Source organism: Scyliorhinus torazame, chromosome 3, assembly GCF_047496885.1.
Source record: "Scyliorhinus torazame isolate Kashiwa2021f chromosome 3, sScyTor2.1, whole genome shotgun sequence".
NCBI lineage: Eukaryota > Metazoa > Chordata > Chondrichthyes > Carcharhiniformes > Scyliorhinidae > Scyliorhinus > Scyliorhinus torazame.
Genome location: NC_092709.1, coordinates 3195638 through 3217714, shown reverse-complemented (window position 1 = coordinate 3217714; position 22077 = coordinate 3195638). Strand labels below are relative to the sequence as shown.

At 46.2% G+C, this 22077-nt stretch overlaps 1 protein-coding gene across 8 annotated transcripts in view; it reads right to left on the bottom strand.

Moving 5' to 3' along the window:
- Positions 1-22077, bottom strand: part of LOC140408248 (sodium/hydrogen exchanger 9B2-like) — a 261503-nt gene that overhangs the window by 63150 nt on the left and 176276 nt on the right. For all 8 annotated transcript variants that reach the window (XM_072495199.1, XM_072495192.1, XM_072495196.1 and 5 more), the window contains one exon: positions 5861-5967. In XM_072495199.1, the coding sequence (XP_072351300.1) occupies positions 5861-5967 (107 nt within the window). The remainder of the gene's footprint in view (positions 1-5860; positions 5968-22077) is intronic.

Genomic DNA, 22077 nt, shown 5'->3' with positions numbered 1-22077 from the left:
AGATCAGTGATAACCCAGTCCCTTTCTGAGCACCCAAAAGGAAAAAAAAGAAATATATAACACCGCAATACAAGGAAAAAGACCATTCGAGAGAGGGTGGGGTGGGGGGGGGGGGGGGGGAGGGGGGGGGGGGGGGGGGGGAAGAGAGGGGAGAGGGGAGGGGGAGAGAGGGGGGGGGGGAAAAAAGAGGGGAGGGGGATACCCTCCCCCCACAGGCAAAAACTGCCCACTAAAAAATACACAAGGCACCTTTAAAGCAGTAAACAGTCGACCTGCAGTCCAGGCACAGTAAGCGTCCCTTCAACCAGTAATTCTCGGACCCTAGCTTGTGTCCGTGGGACCTTTTTTCGAGACCAGCCCCTGATCCCTCACAAAGTCCATTGCTTCTTCGGGCTCGGAGAAGTAGTGGTGTTGGCCCTGATGCGTAACCCAAAGATGGGCCGGGAAGAGCAGACCAAACTTCACGTGCTTTTTGAACAACACCTCCTTAACTTGTTTAAAGGCTGCTCGCCGCCTGGCCACCTCCTGGCTTAGGTCCTGGTAAATGCGAAGGACACCCGCTCCTTCTCCACAAACCTGTGGAACCTGATCACCATCGGACGGGGGGAGCCCTCCCCGGACGCACCTTTTCCCCGGACGCACCTGTCTCGCCTGTACTCTGTGTGCCCCCTCCAGCTCCGGCGGTCGCGGACAGGCTTCAGCCCCCATCAGCTGCATTAACAGGTCCGCCACGAACGCTGTGGGATCAGCTCCCTCCGCCCCCTCCGGGAGGCCGATCATCCTCAGATTTTGTATCCGGGCTCTATTTTCCAGCTCCTCTACTCTGTCCAGCAGTCTTCTCTGTCTCTCCTTCAACCCGTCGACTGCTAGCGCAGCAATCGTCTGTGCGTCCGCCTGCTCCTCCACCGCCTCCCCCAGCTCCTTAACTTTTTCGTCCTGGGCATCCAATCTCTGGTTCAGCTGATCCACTGCCTTCTGAAGTGGGTCCAAGTTATCCCGCTTCAACGACTAAAAACTGCTCTTTATCACCTGCAGCATGTTTTCCAGCGCCTGCTGGATCGCCGGGTCCGAGGTCCGCAGGTCCGCCGTCTTTGCTGCCGGGTCAGCTTCCCCTGCACCGTTGCCTTTGTCCCTTCCTCTCCCGTTTGCGCTGCTTTCTGCTCTCCCGCAGTTCCATGCAGCTCTGCCCGTTCCTCAGCACCTCCGTGGTTGTCTTTCCAGCGCTCCACAGTCCCGCAAAACCGGGGAACCAGGTCCTCAAATCCCGCCGGAGTGAGAGCCCCCGAATGTGCGGCTCACTCACTCATTGCCGCCACCGGAAGTCTTGTGTTGTAAGACTTCTTACTGTCTGGCTGCCTGTCTGATATTCAGTACTGGATGAGCAGATATTTCCTGCAATTAAATATTGGGAAGCCTGTAATCATTGCCGTGAGCTCCCAGCACCTCTCTCCCTCCCCTCTTCTGAGAGGTGTATTGTGACCACAATCTTTGGTCAAGGATTTGCCCACCTGCCCCAGTGTTGTCTTGTGTGGCTTTGTGCTTAATGTTTCTTTGCAATGTTCCTGTTACGTGCTTTGGGACAACTTATTACATTAAAGGTGCTATAGAAATGCAAGTTTGTGTGAATACAAAGAACAATACAGCACAGGAACAGACCCTTCGGCCCTCCAAGCCTGTGCTGATCACGTGGCTTATCTAGTCCAACCTCCTGTATCCTTCTATACCCCGTCTGTTCATGTGCCTATCCAGATAAGTCTTAAAGGTTGCTTACGTATCTGCCTCAACCAGCTCACTGGGCCGTGCATTCTAGGCCATCACCATCCTCTGTGTAAAAAAAACTTCCCCGCACATCTCCACTGAACCTTTCCCCCCTCACCTTGAACCTGTACCCCCTTGTAATTGTCATTTCCGCCCTGGGAAAAAGCCTCCAACTGTTCACCCTATCTGTACCCCTCATAATTTTATAAACTTCTATTAGGTCGCCCCTCAGCCTCCGTCTCTCTAGGGAGAACAATCCCAGTTTATTCAATCTCTCCTCATAGCTAATACCCTCCATACCAGGCAGCATCCTGGTAAACCTTTTCTGTACTCTCTCCAAAGCCTCCACGTCCTGGTAGTGCGGTGACCAGAATTGGATACATGTGGCCTAACCAACGCTCTATATAATTGTAACATTTGGGCAACACGGTGGCGCAAGTGGTTAGCATGGTTGCCTCAAGGCGCCGAGGTCCCAGGTTCGATCCCCGCTCTGGGTCACTGTCTGTGTGGAGTTTGCACATTCTCCCCATGTTTGCGTGGGTTTCGCCCCCACAACGCAAAGATGTGCAGGGTAGGTAAAAATGAATTGGATAGAACATAGAACATAGAAAATACAGCACAGAACAGGCCCTTCGGCCCACGATGTTGTGCCGAACCTTTGTCCTAGATTAATCATAGATTATCATTGAATCTACAGTGCAGAAGGAGGCCATTCGGCCCCCTGAGTCTGCACCAGCTCTTGGAAAGAGCACCCTACCCAAACTCAACACCTCCACCCAACACCAAGGGCAATTTGGACATTAAGGGCAATTTATCATTGGCCAATTCACCTAACCCGCACATCTTTGGACTGTGGGAGGAAACCGGAGCACCCGGAGGAAACCCACGCAGACACGGGGAGGACGTGCAGACTCCACACAGACAATGACCCAAGCCGAAATCGAACCTGGGACCATGGATCTGTGAAGCAATTGTGCTATCCACAATGCTACCGTGCTGCCCTTAAGAACAAATAAATCTACACTATATAATTTTCCCGTAATCCATGTACCTATCCAACAGCTGCTTGAAGGTCACTAATGTTTCTGACTCAACTACTTCCACAGGCAGTGCATTCCATGCCCCCACTACTCTCTGGGTAAAGAACCTACCTCTGATATCCCTCCTATATCTTCCACCTTTCACCTTAAAAATGGATACTCTAAATTTAAAAAAAAAAATAATTGTAGCATAATTTGTGAGCTTTTATACTCGATACCTGTCCTATGAAAACAAGCCTGCCACTTTCTTTACCACCATTTCCACCTGTGCTGCCACTTTTAAGGATCTGTGGACCTGCAAGCCCAGATCTCTCTGTGTCTCTATGCTCCAGATGGTTCTGCCATTTATTTTATAGCTCCCACCTGAATTGGATCTACCAAAATGCATCACCTCGCATTTATCTGGATTAAACTCCATCTGCCATTTCTCTGCCCAATTTTGCAGCCGATCTATATCCTGTTGTATTCTCTGACAATCTTCATCACTATCCGCAACTCCTGCAATCTTAGTACTTGCTAATCAGACCCGCTACGTTTTCTTCCAAGTCTTTTATATATATTTCAAAGAGCAGAGGTCCCAGAACTGATCCCTACGGAACACCACTAGTTAGAGACCTCCATTCGGAAAAACACCCTTCCACTGCTACCCTCTGTCTTCTACGTCCAAGCCAGTTCTGGATCCATCCAGCTAGTTCACCCCTGACCCCATATGATCTAATCTTTTGCACCAGCCTGCCAATTTCCACACCTGGGGCTGGTTTAGCACAGTGGGCTAAACAGCTGGCTTGTAATGCAGAGCAAGACCAGCAGCGCGGGTTTAATTCCCGTACTGGCCTCCCCGAACAGGCGCCGGAATGGGGCGACTAGGGGCTATTCACAGTAACTTCATTGAAGCCGATTTGTGACAATAAGCGATTATTACTACTTTTATTATTATTATTATGAGTGACCTTATCGAATGCTTTACTAAAGTCCATGTAGACAACATTCACAGCCCTTCCCTCGTCAATCATTTTTGTTACCTCCTCAAAAAATTAAATCAAATAGGTGAGACATGACCTCCCTTGTACAAAACCATGCTGTCTGTCGCTAATGAGCCATCCAAATGTGCATAGATCCTATCTCTGAGAATCTTTTCTGACAATTTCACGGTCTCTGACGTCAGGCTCACTGGCCGATCACTGGATTATCCTTGCATCCCTTCTTAAATAACGGTACAACATTGGCTATGCTCCAATTGTCTGGGATCACACCTGTGGCCAATGAGGACACAAAGATTTCTGTTTGAGGCCCAGCGCTGTCATCTCTTGTCTCCCTCAGTAATCTGGGATAGATGCCACCTGGCCCTGGGGATTTGTCTACCGTAATGCTTTTTAACACACCTAACACTTCCTCCCTCATAATAACGACCTGTTCTGAAGTGTTTACACATCCCTCTGAGTCACCACCAATCAACATGTTCCTCTCCTTTGTGAATACCGATGCAAACTACTCATAAAGGACCTCACCTACTTCCTCTGGTTCTACACATAATTCCCTCCTTTGTCTTTGAGTGGACCAACTCTTTCTCTAGCTACTTTCTTGTTCCTAATATAAGTATAAAATGTCTTGGTGTTCTCGTTAATCCTGTCTGCCAAGGACATTTCGTGACCCCTTTTTGCCCTCCTAACTCCCAGTTTGAGCTATTTTCTACTTTCCTTGTATTCCTCAAGTGCTTTATCTGCTTTTAGTTGCCTGTACCTCACATATGCATCTTTTCTCTTGTTGACAATATTCACAATTTCCCTGGTCATCCATGGTTCCCGAATCCTGCCTTTCCTGTCCTTCCTTTTACCGGCACGTGCCTGTCCTGCACTCCCATCAACTGCTCCTTAAAAGACTCCCACATGCCAAATGTGGATTTACCCTCAAGCAGCCTCTCCCAAACAACAACCTCCAAATGGTGTATCTCCTTAACCTATGACCAATGAAAAGAAAGAAACAATGGAGATGGAAATTCAGGTGAATTAAAGTCAAATCAGGTTTGGAAAGAAAAACAAAGAGAAGGAAAAACCGGATGAAGAGTGAAGATAAAGAGAGAGACTGAAAAAGCCTTTGTTTCATAATGCTCCTGTAAAGAGCCACGGGATGTTTTATAACATTAATGACACAATACATTTTATAATAAGAAAATTACAAGTACTAATTTTCTATAGCCCGTTTAATGGTCAAATAATATGCAAATTCAGCAAATTAATTGAATTAAAGGACCACCAAAGGCGAGATGCTGTGTGAAGTAAATGGTAGAATGGCTTAAATTGACCATCTGGGGATTGGTAACTCACCATGCATCTCTTAATCCCCTGAACATGCTTGCCAATGTGTACATTAATAACAGCGCACATTGTTAACACAGTTAGTTTTTAAGCAAGACACAATAATCATGCAATTATAATTTCCATAATGTGGTACCTACACTACATTTGAACTGCTCAAGCTGGATCTTTAAAGTTGTTCATATTACTTCCCTGAAATATATGGCCTGATTTGGAGGTTGCTTTCGAAGGAGGTGGCCAGTTTTGACCTGTCAATGTTACCATCTTCCTCTTACAACATAGGGATCAGGAAGGGCGAGCCATTATCTTGCATGGGTCAAAGAGGAAACAATTCTATGGGGCATGCACTATCCTGGTGGGTACCTACAGAATTGACAAACTTCGGTTTTACAAACAGATTTTTCAGCAGCTAGATGTTACAGAGCGAATTGTAACACATGCTTAGAAAATCTGAAATTTGTTGAGATTTGCATCTAACTGCAGAAGAACAACTATCTCATCATCATGGTCTCTGAAGAGAAAACGCAACCACAATTCTTCAGAAAGGCTATGTTGCAAATCCTTGCTCCAATTATTTTAAAAGTAACACTGAGAAAACAACAGGAGGGTTCCATATTTAATTTTTCAGCAATTATAACTGCATGACCAATTTTATATTATTTTATTAATATGGCTAACATAATGACTGCTGTATTCTTATTTTGCAATATCTTCAGGAATTATAATAACAGACATGCTTCTCCTTACCTGGTCCCTGCTGGGAAAGTATCGGAGGAACAATCCAATCGCAGCTCCCGCTGCAATCCCAATGAGAACTTCAAGGAATCCCCTGAGTATGTTGGAAACCATCGAACCTTCATAAACAAGTGGGATTTAATGAGTTCAGTTCCAAATAAATGAAGGCATTGAGAAAACCCAAACTAACAGCAGCACCAGTCACATGGCTGGCACTTTTAGGAGTATAATACCGTGTCTTACAATATACATCATACAGTGTCATTTTCTTTAAAAGATGTAATCTTTAAACATGCACAGTTGAGTTTCATTTAAAAAATGTACCATGGCTCTGTCAAACATTGATAGACAAAAGGGAGGCGCCCAGACCTTTAGACTGAAATACCATGGAATTTACAGAGGAATGGTAAACATGATATTTTCTCTGTATATTAAATGTGCTAATGGAGGACACTTCGCAACATTCCCCATGTGCTTTAAATATATTTTACAAGTTTAACACATTTTGTAAAATTACAATACTTAATTGACCATGTTTTTAAAAATTATTTGTAAAATCTGACTTGGAAGAAATGACCTAGTTCAATCCTGCAGTGATCCAAATCCACATTAAATCAACAAGTTAAGGTTCAGGATTCTGTTGAGCCGACAGGGGTCTTGCAGACCAGTCAGAGACCCAGACAATGCCCCTCATTCTGTGTGGGAGGCTCGACAGAATCAAAGTGCCTCTGTTGGACCTTCCCTGCGGTTGAGACCCCTGGTAAGGAAGCCCACCCACCAAGGACTGCCAGCTAATCAGAAACAGACAGCTCCTCATGTCACCAGTACCAGAGGGAGAGTTGGCAAATGGCAGTAATGCATTCACCAGAGGACCAGGAAGACTGAGTGACCCCCGTCTGAATGCAGACGGGATGGGGATATTGGGATCTGGGGGTGTTGCAGGAGAGGAGGGTTGCGGGACAGTGGGGGGGGAAGCGAGAGAGAGAGTCAGAGCCAACTGCAGGGGCGTGGCTTTCAGCAACTACTCTGCTACATCTTCAGTGATTCTAATTAACACTCCCCTGGCATCCCCATGCCAGGCCCTTCTCTTCCGACTGAATGGGAGGAGTTTGTGTGGTCTTGTCAGGCTGACGTGGGGCTTCTCCCATGATAAAGTGGGCCAAGCCATCAGGTTTCCCATGTGACGCGCTGCATTAAATCCAGCCCAAGGTGTTTTCCATTTGTAAATGGTGTCCTGATCTCGCGTTACAATGGGGAGTTCCGGCTCTCCATTGGAAAAAACGTTCCCCGCTCGGGCCCCTTATTCAAAGTGAGTCACATTGAATATAGAACATAGAACGATACAGCGCAGTACAGGCCCTTCGGCCCACGATGTTGCACCGAAACAAAAGCCATCTAACCTACACTATGCCATTATCATCCATATGCTTATCCAATAAACTTTTAAATGCCCTCAATGTTGGCGAGTTCACTACTGTTGCAGGTAGGGCATTCCACGGCCTCACCACTCTTTGCGTAAAGAACCTACCTCTGACCTCTGTCCTATATCTATTACCCCTCAGTTTAAAGCTATGTCCCCTCGTGCCAGCCATTTCCATCCGCGGGAGAAGGCTCTCACTGTCCACCCTATCTAACCCCCTGATATTTTGTATGCCTCTATTAAGTCTCCTCTTAACCTTCTTCTCTCCAACGAAAACAACCTCAAGTCCATCAGCCTTTCCTCATAAGATTTTCCCTCCATACCAGGCAACATCCTGGTAAATCTCCTCTGCACCCGCTCCAAAGCCTCCACGTCCTTCCTATAATGCGGTGACCAGAACTGTACGCAATACTCCAAATGCGGCCGTACCAGAGTTTTGTACAGCTGCAACATGACCTCATGACTCCGGAACTCAATCCCTCTACCAATAAAGGCCAACACTCCATCGGCCTTCTTCACAACCCTATCAACCTGGGTGGCAACTTTCAGGGATCTATGTACATGGACACCTAGATCCCTCTGCTCATCCACACTTCCAAGAACTTTACCATTGGCCAAATATTCCGCATTCCTGTTATTCCTTCCAAAGTGAATCACCTCACACTTCTCTACATTAAACTCCATTTGCCACCTCTCAGCCCAGCTCTACAGCTTATCTATGTCCCTCTGTAACCTGCTACATCCTTCCTCACTGTCGACAACACCACCGACTTTAGCGTCGTCTGCAAATTTACTCACCACCCTTCTGCGCCTTCCTCTAGGTCATTGATAAAAATGACAAACAGCAACGGCCCCAGAACAGATCCTTGTGGTACGCCACTTGTAACTGAACTCCATTCTGAACATTTACCATCAACCACCACCCTGTCTTCTTTCAGCTAGCCAATTTCTGATCCACATCTCTAAATCACCCTCAATCCCCAGCCTCCGTATTTTCTGCAATAGCCTACCGTGGGGAACCTTATCAAACGCTTTACTGAAATCCATATACACCACATCAACTGCTCTACCCTCGTCTACCTGTGCAGTCACCTTCTCAAAGAACTCGATAAGGTTTGTGAGGCATGACCTACCCTTCACAAAGCCATGCTGACTATCCCTGATCATATTATTCCTATCTAGATGATTATAAATCTTGTCTCTTATAATCCCCTCCAAGACTTTACCCACTACAGACGTGAGGCTCACCGGTCTATAGTTGCCGGGGTTGTCTCTGCTCCCCTTTTTGAACAAAGGGACCACATTTGCTGTCCTCCAGTCCTCTGGCACTATTCCTGTAGCCAATGATGACATAAAAATCAAAGCCAAAGGTCCAGCAATCTCTTCCCTGGCCTCCCAGAGAATCCTAGGATAATCCCATCAGGCCCCGGGGACTTATCTATTTTCAGCCTGTCCAGAATTGCCAACACCTCTTCCCTACGTACCTCAATGCCATCTATTCTAATACCTGGGTCTCAGCATTCTCCTCCACAACATTATCTTTTTCCTGAGTGAATACTGACGAAAAATATTCATTTAGTATCTCACCTATCTCTTCAGACTCCACACACAACTTCCCATCCCTGTCCTTGACTGGTCCTACTCTGACCCTAGTCATTCGCTTATTCCTGACATACCTATAGAAAGCTTTTGGGTTTTCCTTGATCCTACCTGCCAAATACTTCTCATGTCCCCTCCTTGCTCATCTTAGCTCTCTCTTTAGATCCTTCCTCGCTACCTTGTAACTATCCATCGCTCCAACTGAAACTTCACACCTCATCTTCACATAGGCCTCCTTCTTCCTCTTAACAAGAGATTCCACTTCTTTGGTAAACCACGGTTCCCTCGCTCTAAGCCTTCCTCCCTGCCTGACCGGTACGTACTTATCAAGAACACGCAGTAGCTGATCCTTGAACAAGCTCCACTTATCCAGTGTGCCCAACACTTGCAGTCTACTTCTCCAACCTATCCCCCCCAAGTCACGTCTAATGGCATCATAATTGCCCTTCCCCCAGCTATAACTCTTGCCCTGCGGTGTATACTTATCCCTTTCCATCACTAGCGTAAACGTCACCGAATTGTGGTCACTGTCCCCAAAGTGCTCTCCTACCTCCAAATCCAACACCTGGCCAGGTTCATTACCCAAAACCAAATCCAACGTGGCCTCGCCTCTTGTTGGCCTGTCAACATATTGTGTCAGGAAACCCTCCTGCACACACTGTACAAAAAACGACCCATCCAATGTATTCAAACTATATCTTTTCCAGTCAATATTTGGAAAGTTAAAGTCTCCCATAACTACCCTGTTACTTTCGCTCTTATCCAGGATCATCCTCGCCATCCTTTCCTCTACATCCCTAGAACTATTTGGAGGCCTATAGAAAACTCCCAACAGGGTGACCTCTCCTTTCCTGTTTCTAACTTCAGCCCATACTACCTCGGAAGAAGAGTCGCCATCTAGCATCCTCTCCGCCACCGTAATACTGCTCTTGACTAGCAGTGCCACACCTCCCCCTCTTTTGCCTCCTTCTCTGAGCTTACTAAAACACCTAAACCCCGGAACCTGCAACATCCATTCCTGTCCCTGCTCTATCCATGTCTCCGAAATGGCCACAACATCGAAGCCCCAGGTACCAATCCATGCTGCCAGTTCCCCTACCTTATTTCGTATACTCCTGGCATTGAAGTAGACACACTTCAAACCACCTACCTGCACACTGGCCCCCTCCTGCGACGTCAAATCTGTGCTCCTGACCTCTATACTCTCATTCTCCCGTACCCTAAAACTACAATCCAGGTTCCCATGCCCCTGCTGCATTAGTTTAAACCCCCCCAGAGAGCACTAACAAATCTCCCCCCCAGGATATTTGTGCCCCTCAGGTTCAGATGTAGACCATCCTGTCTGTAGAGGTCCCACCTTCCCCAGAAAGAGCCCCAGTTATCCAGAAATCTGAATCCCTCCCGCCTGCACCATCCCTGTAGCCACGTGTTTAATTGCTCTCTCTCTATTCCTCATCTCATTATCATGTGGCACGGGCAACAACCCAGAGATAACAACTCTGTTTGTTCTAGTTCTGAGCTTCCATCCTAGCTCCCTGAAAGCCTGCCTGACATCCTTGTCCCCTTTCCTACCTATGTCGTTAGTGCCAATGTGGACCACGACTTGGGGCTGCTCCCCTCCCCCTTAAGGACCCGGAAAACACGATCCGAGACATCACTTACCCTTGCACCTGGGAGGCAACATACCAAACATGAGTCTCTCACGCTCCCACAAAATCTCCTATCTGTGCCCCTGACTATCGAGTCCCCAATTACTAATGCTCTGCTGCTCTTTCCCCTTCCCTTCTGAGCAACAGGGACAGACTCCGTGCCAGAGGCCCGTACCCCATGGCTAACCCCTGGTAAGTCTCCCCCCCCCCACAAGTATCCAAAGCGGTATACTTGTTTCTCAGGGGAACGACCGCAGGGGATCCCTGCACTGACTGCTTCTTCCCAGTCCCTCTTACAGTTACCCATCTATCTCCAATCTTTGGTGTAACTAATTCCCTGAAGCTGCTATCTATGACCCCCTCTGCCTCCCGAATGATCCGAAGTTCTTCCAACTCTAGCTCCAGTTCCCTAACTCGGTCTTGGAGGAGCTGGAGATGGCAGCACTTCCTGCAGGTAAAATCAGTAGGGACACTAACGGCATCCCTCACCTCAAACATCCTGCAGGAGGAACATTGCACTCCCTTCTCTGCCATCCCTCTAACTTTCAACCAAGATCTGGCTAACAACTACATTTTTAAAAAAAATAATAATAATCATACAATATGGTACTTACCTCACACCAATGGATTTTATTATTAGGTTAGAGGAGGAGGAATAGAGGAATAGCCACGGGCTTCTCGGCGCTGCGAGTGCCGGGAAACAAGTGGCTAAACGCGCTGGCTCGGGGACCTTCTTCCCTTTTGGGAAGATCACGCCCAATGTTGTTAAAAAGTCTAAGTATTTTCTTTTGGTTTGAAGCCAGTTAGCAACCCGAACCACTGGAAGTTAGCATTTATTTTGAGAGCATCAAATATTTTCTGTGAGGGGACTAAGACCTCACACTGTATATTTTCCTCCCACAATCCAAAGATGTGTGGGTTAGGTGAATTGGCCAATGATAAATTGCCCTTAATGTCCAAATTGCCCTTGGTGTTGGGTGGAGGTGTTGAGTTTGGGTGGGGTGCTCTTTCCAAGAGCCGGTGCAGACTCAAAGGGCCGAATGGCCTCCTTCTGCACTGTAAATTCAATGATAATCTATGATTAATCTAGGACAAAGGTTCGGCACAACATCGTGGGCCGAAGGGCCTGTTCTGTGCTGTATTTTCTATGTTCTATGTATATATATATATATGTATCCTCATGGCTATTTCTGAAATAACAAAATCTGGATAAAGACCCTTTAAAATGGCTGTATCCGTGTCCATCTATGAGCCCCGAACAATAGGAGTTACCTGGCAGTATTGGGGAAACACGAAGGTCGTTATCTCTGGAGATCCACTCCTGTGGGCTGCACAGACCAAATTCAAAGAGAACTATACAAAGGCCATCTGCATTTCATAACCCCAGCCACCCAACAGAGTCTACTTGTTCATTAAGACAAAGTGCTCTGCAACCTTCAATTTTTAACGAATGAGACATTTAATAATCTTGGGGACCCAGACGAGGGATACATATTCCTTTCAAAGACAATGTGGAGACGTGGGAGACTTATGACATGGGCTGCTGGCGTGTGGAACCTGTAATTTTGACTGACTGAACTGTAAAATTCAGTCTGCTGTTTACTATTTTTAAAAATCTGACTGGTAGCCTCAGAGAAAAGGAGTTCTTCCTCGACTGAACACCTGGCTCCATCTCTGCTGCTTCTGCTACACATTTGGTAGCATCACTTACAAGACTGATTCGTCTCTGCTTGCCTACCTCATCTGGTGGTGAAGTCAACACCCAGAAAAGTGGTGGAAAAGAAATTATAAAGCATTAGTTTTCAACCAACCAATCTCCATTAGGGAATACCTCACTGGACTTTGATTCTGGACTCTGGAACTCACATGAAACAATATTTATTTTATTTATTACAGTCTCTGCACAGCAAACTCGTTTGGATGAACTCAAAGGGTTAGTTCATTTGCATGCACTCAGAACATGAAAGAAAGGTCACAATGTTGCTTCCACACTCAAGGCAGTAAAGAATATCCCTCTCTTTACTGCGTTGCACAGGTGAAGCAGACACAGCCTGAGTGAGTGAGACACAGACAGAGTGAGAGTTTGAAACTTGGTAATTTGGTGCAGTGAGGTAATTCGGTGAAGAGTGGGAGAAGGTACTTTTTCCCTACTGTTTTGTTCTCTCTCTTTCTTCTGGCCTGTAACTTTTAATCAGCAGGGAGAGAACCTGAGAACATCTGAGACCCTCAGAAGGCAAGTAAGTGATTTTTACTCATTTTTACTTTTATTACCTTTTCAAATTGTGTGTGTGTGTGTAGGGGGGGGGGGGACTGAAGTGACATCACAGAAAAGCTGTGACCTGAGTGGCTGGTTGGGAATCTACACTAAATTAAAAAAATGAAGCATTGGTAACTAATTAAACATAATTACTTAATTATAATTTAGAGGGGTATCTAAGCCAGAGATCGGAGAGTACTGTATTTAGCTTTCACATTTATAGTAGAAATCTAGTGCTAGGAAACAGATAGTTAACAGTAACTTACATTTTTTTCTTTTTTTAAAAAAACTTTTAACTTTAATTTACTAATTAATTGACGCAATGTCAGTTAGAGGGGTGCAGTGCTCTGACTGTGAGATGTGGCAGGTCCAGGAGGCTTCCAGCATCCCGGATGGCTTCATTTGCAGAAAGTGCACCCAACTGGAGCTCCTCACAGACCACATGGTTCGGTTGGAGCAGCAATTGGATGCACTTAGGAGCATGCAGGTGGCGGAAAGCGTCATAGATAGCAGTTATATAAATGTGGTCACACCCAAGGTGCAGGCAGAGAAATGGGTGACTACCAGAAAGGGCAGGCAGTCAGTGCAGGAATCCCCTGTGGTTGTCCCCCTCTCGAACAGATAAAACCCTTTGGATACTGTCGGGGGGGATAGCCTATCAGAGGAAAACAGCAGCAGCCAGAGCAGTGGCACCACGGCTGGCTCTGATGTTCAGAAGGGAGGGTCAAAGCGGAGAAGAGCAATAGTAACAGGGGACTCTATAGTCAGGGGCACAGATAGGCGCTTCTGTGGACGTGAAAGAGACTCCAGGATGGTATGTTGCCTCCCTGGTGCCAGGGTCCAGGATGTCTCCGAACGGGTAGAGGGCATCCTGAAAGGGGAGGGCAAACAGGCAGAGGCCATTGTACATATTGGTACTAACGACATAGGCAGGAAGGGGCATGAGGTCCTGCAGCAGGAGTTCAGGGAGCTAGGCAGAAAGTTAAAAGACAGGACCTCTAGGGTTGTAATCTCGGGATTACTCCCTGTGCCACGTGCCAGTGAGGCTAGAAATAGGAAGACAGAGCAGCTAAACACGTGGCTAAACAGCTGGTGTAGGAGGGAGGGTTTCCGGTATCTGGACCACTGGGAGCACTTCTGGGGCAGGTGTGACCTATATAAGAAGGACGGGTTGCATCTAAACTGGAGAGGCATAAATATCCTGGCCGCGAGGTTTGCTAGTGTCACACGGGAGGGTTTAAACTAGTATGGCAGGGGGGTGGGCACGGGAGCAATAGGTCAGAAGGTGAGAGCATTGAGGGAGAACTAGGGAATAGGGACAGTGGGGCTCTGAGGCAGAGCAGACAGGGAGAAGTTGCTGAACACAGCGGGTCTGGTGGCCTGAAGTGCACATGTTTTAATGCAAGAAGTATTACGGGTAAGGCAGATGAATTTAAGAGCTTGGATTAGTACTTGGAACTATGATGTTGTTGCCATCACAGAGACCTGGTTGAGGGAAGGGCAGGATTGGCAGCTAAACGTTCCAGGATTTAGATGTTTCAGGCGGGATAGAGGGGGATGTAAAAGGGGTGGCGGAGTTGCGCTACTGGTTAGGGAGGATATCACAGCTGTACTACGGGAGGTCACCTCAGAGGGCAGTGAGGCTATATAGGTAGAGATCAGGATTAAGAAGGGTGCAGTCACAATGTTGGGGGTTTACTACAGGCCTCCCAACAGCCAGCGGGAGATAGAGCAGATAGGTAGACAGATTTTGGAAAAGAGTAAAAACAACAGGGTTGTTGTGATGGGAGACTTCAACCTCCCCAATATTGACTGGGACTCACTTAGTGCCAGGGGCTTAGGCGGGGCAGAGTTTGTAAGGAGCATCCAGAAGGGCTTCTTAAAACAATATGTAGACAGTCCAACTAGGGAAGGGGCGGTACTGGACCTGGTATTGGGGAATGAGCCCTGCCAGGTGGTCGAAGTTTCAGTAGGGGAGCATTTCGGGAACAGTGACCACAATTCAGTAAGTTTTAAAGTGCTGGTGGACAAGGATAAGAGTGGTCCTAGGATGAATGTGCTAAATTGGGGGAAGGCTAATTATAACAATATTAGGCAGGAACTGAAGAACCTAGATTGGGGGCGGATGTTTGAGGGCAAATCAACATCTGACATGTGGGAGGCTTTCAAGTGTCAGTTGAAAGGAATTCAGGACTGGCATGTTCCTGTGAGGAAGAAGGATAAATACGGCAATTTTTGGGAACCTTGGATAACGAGAGATATTGTAGGCCTCGTCAAAAAGAAAAAGGAGGCATTTGTCAGGGCTAAAAGGCTGGGAACAGACGAAGCCTGTGTGGAATATAAGGAAAGTAGGAAGGAACTTAAGCAAGGAGTCAGGAGGCTAGAAGGGGTCACGAAAAGTCATTGGCAAATAGGGTTAAGGAAAATCCCAAGGCTTTTTACACGTACATAAAAAGCAAGAGGGTAGCCAGGGGAAGGGTTGGCCCACTGAAGGTTAGGCAAGGGAATCTATGTGTGGAGCCAGAGAAAATGGGCGAGGTACTAAATGAATACTTTGCATCACTATTCACCAAAGAGAAGGAATTGGTAGATGTTGAGTCTGGAGAAGGGTGTGTAGATATCCTGGGTCACATTGAGATCCAAAAAGTCGAGGTGTTGGGCGTCTTAAAAAATATTAAGGTAGATAAGTCCCCAGGGCCTGATGGTATTTACCCCAGAATACTGAAGGAGGCTGGCGAGGAAATTGCTGAGGCCTTGACAGAAATCTTTGGATCCTCACTGTCTTCAGGTGATGTCCCGGAGGACTGGAGAATAGCCAATGTTGTTCCTCTGTTTAAGAAGGGTAGCAAGGATAATCCCGGGAACTACAGGCCGGTGAGCCTTACGTCAGTGGTAGGGAAATTACTGGAGAGAATTCTTCGAGACAGGATCTACTCCCATTTGGAAGCAAATGGACGTATTAGTGAGAGGCAGCATGGTTTCGTGAAGGGGAGGTCGTGTCTCACTAACCTGATAGAGTTTTTCGAGGAGGTCACAAAGATGATTGATGCAGGCAGGGCAGTGGATGTTGTCTATATGGACTTCAGTAAGGCCTTTGACAAGGTCCCTCATGGTAGACTAGTACAAAAGGTGAAGTCACACGGGATTAGGGGTGAGCTGGCAAGGTGGATACAGAACTGGCTAGGTCATAATAGGCAGAGAGTAGCAATGGAAGGATGCTTTTCTAATTAGAGGGCTGTGACCAGTGGTGTTCCGCAGGGATCAGTGCTGGGACCTTTGCTGTTTGTAGTATATATAAATGATTTGGAGGAAAATGTAACTGGTCTGATTAGTAAGTTTGCAGATGACACAAAGGTTAGTGGAATTGTCAGAGGATACAGCAGGTTTTAGATTGTTTGGAGACTTGGGCGGAGAGATGGCAGATGGAGTTTAATCCGGACAAATGTGAGGTAATGCATTTTGGAAGGTCTAATGCAGGTAGGGAATATAGAGTGAATGGTTGAACCCTCAAGAGTATTGAAAGTCAGAGAGATCTAGGTGTACAGGTCCACAGGTCACTGAAAGGGGCAACACAGGTGGAGAAGGTGGTCAAGAAGGCATACGGCATGCTTGCCTTCATTGGCCGGGGCATTGAGTATAAGAATTGGCAGGTCATGTTGCAGCTGTATAGAACCTTAGTTAGGCCACACTTGGAGTATAGTGTTCAATTCTGGTCGCCACACTACCAGAAGGATGTGGAGGCTTTAGAGAGGGTGCAGAAGAGATTTACCAGAATGTTGCCTGGTATGGAGGGCATTACCTATGAGGAGCGGTTGAATAAACTCGGTTTGTTCTCACTGGAACGAAGGAGGTTGAGGGGCGACCTGATATAGGTCTACAAAATTATGAGGGGCATAGACAGAGTGGATAGTCAGAGGCTTTTCCCCAGGGTAGAGGGGTCAATTACTAGGGGGCATAGGTTTAAGGTGAGAGGGGCAAGGTTTAGAGTAGATATACGAGGCAAGTTTTTTTTACAGAGGGTAGTGGGTGCCTGGAACTCGCTACCGGAGGAGGTGGTGGAAGCAGGGACGATAGGGACATTTAAGGGGCATCTTGACAAATACATGAATAGGATGGGAATAGAGGGATACGGACCCAGGAAGTGCAGAAGATTGTAGTTTAGTCGGGCAGCATGGTCGGCACGGGCTTGGAGGGCCGAAGGGCCTGTGTTCTTGTGCTGTACATTTCTTGTTCTTTGTTAACCCTTTTGAGTTCATCCTAACTGGTTTGCTGTGAGGTTAACAGGAAATTGGATCTCACCAAAACTGAAGGTTTAGGAAGTACACCACCGCTTATAAAGAGGAAAACAAATCAAGAACAGCTTTCTGTTTACGGAGAGGTGGTGAGAGGAGAAATTTAAATTAACCCCCCTCCCATCCGTAACATTCCCCTTTTCTTCCTCAGCTCTTACAAAGTATTTGCTTGTACCCTAACCAACTAATCTTTCAGCTAACATCTCAAAAAAACATGCCTGTTGGTTGTTGGATTTTGCTGTGCTCAAAAATATTTGGACACTGGCTATACTTCAAAATGAATTAATCGGCAGCTTTGGATCCGCCCAAGATGACAAGAGACACAGCAAACCTGGATAAGGTAGCGTAGTGATAATGTCACGACTAGTAATCCGGAGGCCCAGGCTAACACTCGGCAGATGTGGGTTCAAATACCACCACTGCAGCTTGTGGAATGTAAATTCAATCAATGAATTCTGGAATTGGAAATGCTCGTCAGTAATGGTGCTCATGAAACTTAAAGCAATTGTTGCTAAAAACCCACCTGGTTCAGTAATGCCTTTTAGGAAAGGAAATCTGCCGACCGTACCCGGTCTGGTCTGTAGGTGACTCCAGATCCACAGAAATGCCCTCTGAAATGGCCCAGCAAGCCACTCAGTCCAAGGGCAATTAGGGATGGACAATGAATGCTGGTCTGGTCAGGGACACCCACATCCCATGAAAGAATTTTTAAAAATTCAAGTTGTTTTCAAGACATTATGGCCCAATGGCCCCATTGTGAGCAGAAAGAACAGCTGTGATCATCTTGATTCTGCATGATGTGGAGATGCCGGCGTTGGACTGGGGTGAGCACAGTAAGAAGTCTTACAACACCAGGTTAAAGTCCAACAGGTTTGTTTCAAATATTAGCTTTCGGAGCGCTGCTCCTTCCTCAGGTGAATGAAGAGGTATGTCCCAGAAACATATATATAGACAAATTCAAAGATGCCAGACAATGCTTGGAATACGAGCATTAGCAGGTGATTAAATCTTTACAGGTCTGTAAAGATTTAATCACCTGCTAATGATGAGCAGCGCACCGAAAGCTAGTGACATCGAAACAAACCTGTTGGACTTGAACCTGGTGTTGTAAGACTTCTTACTGATTCTGCATAGGTAGCGAGGTCGATTGACATTGCCTGATTTAGTGGCATTAATTCATTATCATTTAACTAAACTCCAGGTATAGTTCCTTCAAGTGCAGCTAGTGGGTGCAAAATATGGAGTGCTGGAACTCCTAAATGGCCTGCTTGTGGCATGATCAGTGTTCCATGCAAGATGTTGGCAGGACATATTGGAGTTTCCTCCTTGTCAGAAGCAAGGCTGGGGTGCTGCTGACGTTACCACCCTTGGTACCGAGGGGAATCCCTATCCTCCTCCTTTCCCAAAACAGAGCCAATGGCCAACAAACATGGCAGGAGTTGACCAGTACAATCTCTCATGCTCAGAGTGAAGAAGCAAGGAAGATTTTCTCTGGGCTGAGGAATAGAGTCATCATACTGTTAAATACCTGGTGCTCACTCTGAAGAAAGAATGTGTAGTTTACAAATATGGTTGTTTAATCCTCACTTTCACGCCTGGTGTCCCCGTCCACAGTAAAACACTTTCTCTCCCACCATGGCTATTCCCCTGCAATGGTCCCCATTTTCACTCCCCTCAACTCCAAGCAACGCGGACCTGGGCTTTTCTGGTACAAATCTGGCTTAGCCATCAAATGCCACATCTGACTGGATCACATCAAGCAGCAGTCGCGTCGTGTTCTCTGCTAGAACATAAACTATCTCTGCAAACATCATTCCCTTCCAACCACCCCCGTCTCCAACAACAGCTGGGACAGATTTCATGACTTTGTGGTCACTAATCCAGAAATTTGAAGGGCCATTGTCAAAGAGTAAGTAAGGGAATGGATTGAGTAGCTCAAAGAGCTGGCACAGTCAAGCTGGACAGAATGTCTTCCTCCTAAACGGTATGATTCTATAATCTGTTCAGCTGCCTTTCCCTTACTCAGCCTTCCACGGTTTGCTTGCTTTAATATGCCCTTTTCCAGTTTCTCTCCGATCTCCCTGTAAGGCCTCACCAAGCTCACCTTGTCCACGTGACCCACCCCCTGCTCTTGACCCCATTTCCACGAAACCTTTCACCACCCATCAACTTCCTTTCCTGACGTCCATGCTAACTGCCATCATCATAGATTATCATAGAATTTACAGTGCATAATGCTTTCTGCTCACAAGTACTGTTTCCCTGCCGTTTAAAACTTACATCATCATTCTCCTGTTGAAAAAAACCCAATCCTGAACCGATCTGCCCTTGCCCAAATTGGATCCTGGCCCCCACTGCCTGAAATGTAATATTCTTATACCAGTGTTCAAACCCGTTCATGGTCCTGTCCTCGCCCCATCACTCCATTCTTTGAGATCTTTGAGAAAACCTTGTTCCTCCAACTCTAGTGTCTGTGCATAATTAACTCGCCATTGGCAGTCATGCCTTCAGCAGTCACAAGAACATAAGAACTAGGAGCAGGAGCAGACCATCTGGCCCCTCGAGCCTGCTCCACCATTCAATGAGATCATGGCTGATTTTTTGTGGACTCAGCTCCACTTTCCGGCCCGAACACCTTAATCCCTTTATTCTTCAAAAAACTATCTATCTTTATCTTAAAAACATTTACTGAAGGAGCCTCTACTGCTTCACTGGGCAAGGAATTCCATAGATTCACAACCCATTGGGTGAAGAAGTTCCTCCTAAACTCAGTCCTAAATCTACTTCCCCTTATTTTGAGGCTATGCCCCCTAGTTCTGCTTTCACCCGCCAGTGGAAACAACCTGCCCGCATCTATCCTATCTATTCCCTTCATAATTTTATATGTTTCTATAAGATTCCCCCATATCCTTCTAAATTCCAATGAGTACAGTCCCAGTCTACTCAACCTCTCCTCGTAATCCAACCCCTTCAGCTCTGGAATTAACCTAGTGAATCTCCTCTGCACACCCTCCAGTGCCAGTACGTCCTTTCTCAAGTAAGGAGACCCAAACTGAACACAATACTCCAGGTGTGGCCTCACTAACACCTTATACAATTGCAGTATAACCTCTCTAGCCTGAAACTCCATCCCTCTAGCAATGAAGGACAAAATTCCATTCGCCTTCTTAATCACCTGTTGCACCTGTAAACCAACTTTTTGCGACTCATGCACTAGCACACCCAGGTCTCTCTGCACAGCAGTATGTTTTAATATTTTAATCATTTAAATAATAATCCCTTTTGCTGTTATTCCTACCAAAATGGATAACCTCACATTTGTCAACATTGTATTCCATCTGCCAGACCCTAGCCCATTCACTTAGCCTATCCAAATCCCTCTGCAGACTTCCAGTATCCTCTGCACTTTTTGCTTTACCACTTATCTTAGTGTCGTCTGCAAACTTGGACACATTGCCTTTGGTCCCCATCTATGTAAATTGTGAACAGTTGTGGGCCCAACACTGATCCCCGAGGGACACCACTAGCTACTGATTGCCAACCAGAGAAACACCCATTAATCCCCACTCTTTGCTTTCTATTAATTAACCAATCCTCTATCCATGCTACTACTTTCCCCTTAATGCCATGCATCTTTATCTTATGCAGCAACCTTTTGTGTGGCACCTTGTCAAAGGCTTTCTGGAAATCCAGATCTACCACATCCATTGGCTTCCCGTTATCTACCGCACTAGTAATGTGCTCAAAAAATTCCACTAAATTAGTTAGGCACGACCTACCCTTTATGAACCCATGCTGCGTCTGCCCAATGGGACAATTTCCATCCAGATGCCTCGCTATTTCTTCCTTGATGATAGATTCCAGCATCTTCCCTACTACCGTAGTTAAGCTAACTGGCCTATAATTACCCGCTTTCTGCCTACCTCCTTTTTTAAACAGTGGTGTCACGTTTGCTAATTTCCAATCTGCCGGGACCACCCCAGAGGCGAGTGAATTTTGGTAAATTATCACAAGTGCATTTGCAATTTCCCTAGCCATCTCTTTTAGCACTCTGGGATGCATCAGGGCCAGGAGACTTGTCTACCTTTAGCCCCATTAGCTTGCCCATCACTACCTCCTTGGTGATAACAATCCTCTCAAGGTCCTCACCTGTCATAGCCTCATTTCCAGCAGTCACTGGCATGTTATTTGTGTCTTCCACTGTGAAGACCGACCCAAAAAACCTGTTCAGTTCCTCAGCCATTTCCTCATCTCCCATTATTAAATCTCCCTTCTCATCCTCTAAAGGACCAATGTTTACCTTAGCCACTCTTTTTTGTTTTATATATTTGTAGAAACTTTTACTATCTGTTTTTATATTCTGAGCAAGTTTACTCTCATAATCTATCTTACTCTTCTTTATAGCTTTTTTAGTAGCTTTCTGTTGCCCCCTAAAGATTTCCCAGTCCTCTCGTCTCCCACTGATCTTTGCTACTTAGTATGCTTTTTCCTTCAATTTGATACTCTCCCCTATTTCCTTAGATATCCACTGTCGATTTTCCCTCTTTCTACCTCGTCCTTCCTTTTTGTTGGTATAAACCTTTGCTAAGCACTGTGAAAAATCACTTGGAAGGTTCTCCACTGTTCCTCAACTGTTTCACCATAAAGTCTTTGCTCCCAGTCTACCTTCGCTCGTTCTTCTCTCATCCCATTATAATCTCCTTTGTTTAAGCACGAAACACTAGTGCTTGATTTTACCTTCTCACCCTCCATCTGTATTTTAAATTCCCTCATATTGTGATCGCTCCTTCAGAGAGGATCCCTAACTATGAGATCCTGAATCAATCCTGTCTCATTACACAGGACCAGATCTAGGACCGCTTGTTCCCTTGTAGGTTCCATTACATACGGTTCTAGGAAACTATCGCGGATACATTCTATAAACTCCTCCTCAAGGCTGCCTTGACCGACCTGGTTAAACCAATCGACATGTAGATTAAAATCCCCCATGATAACTGCTATACCATTTCTAC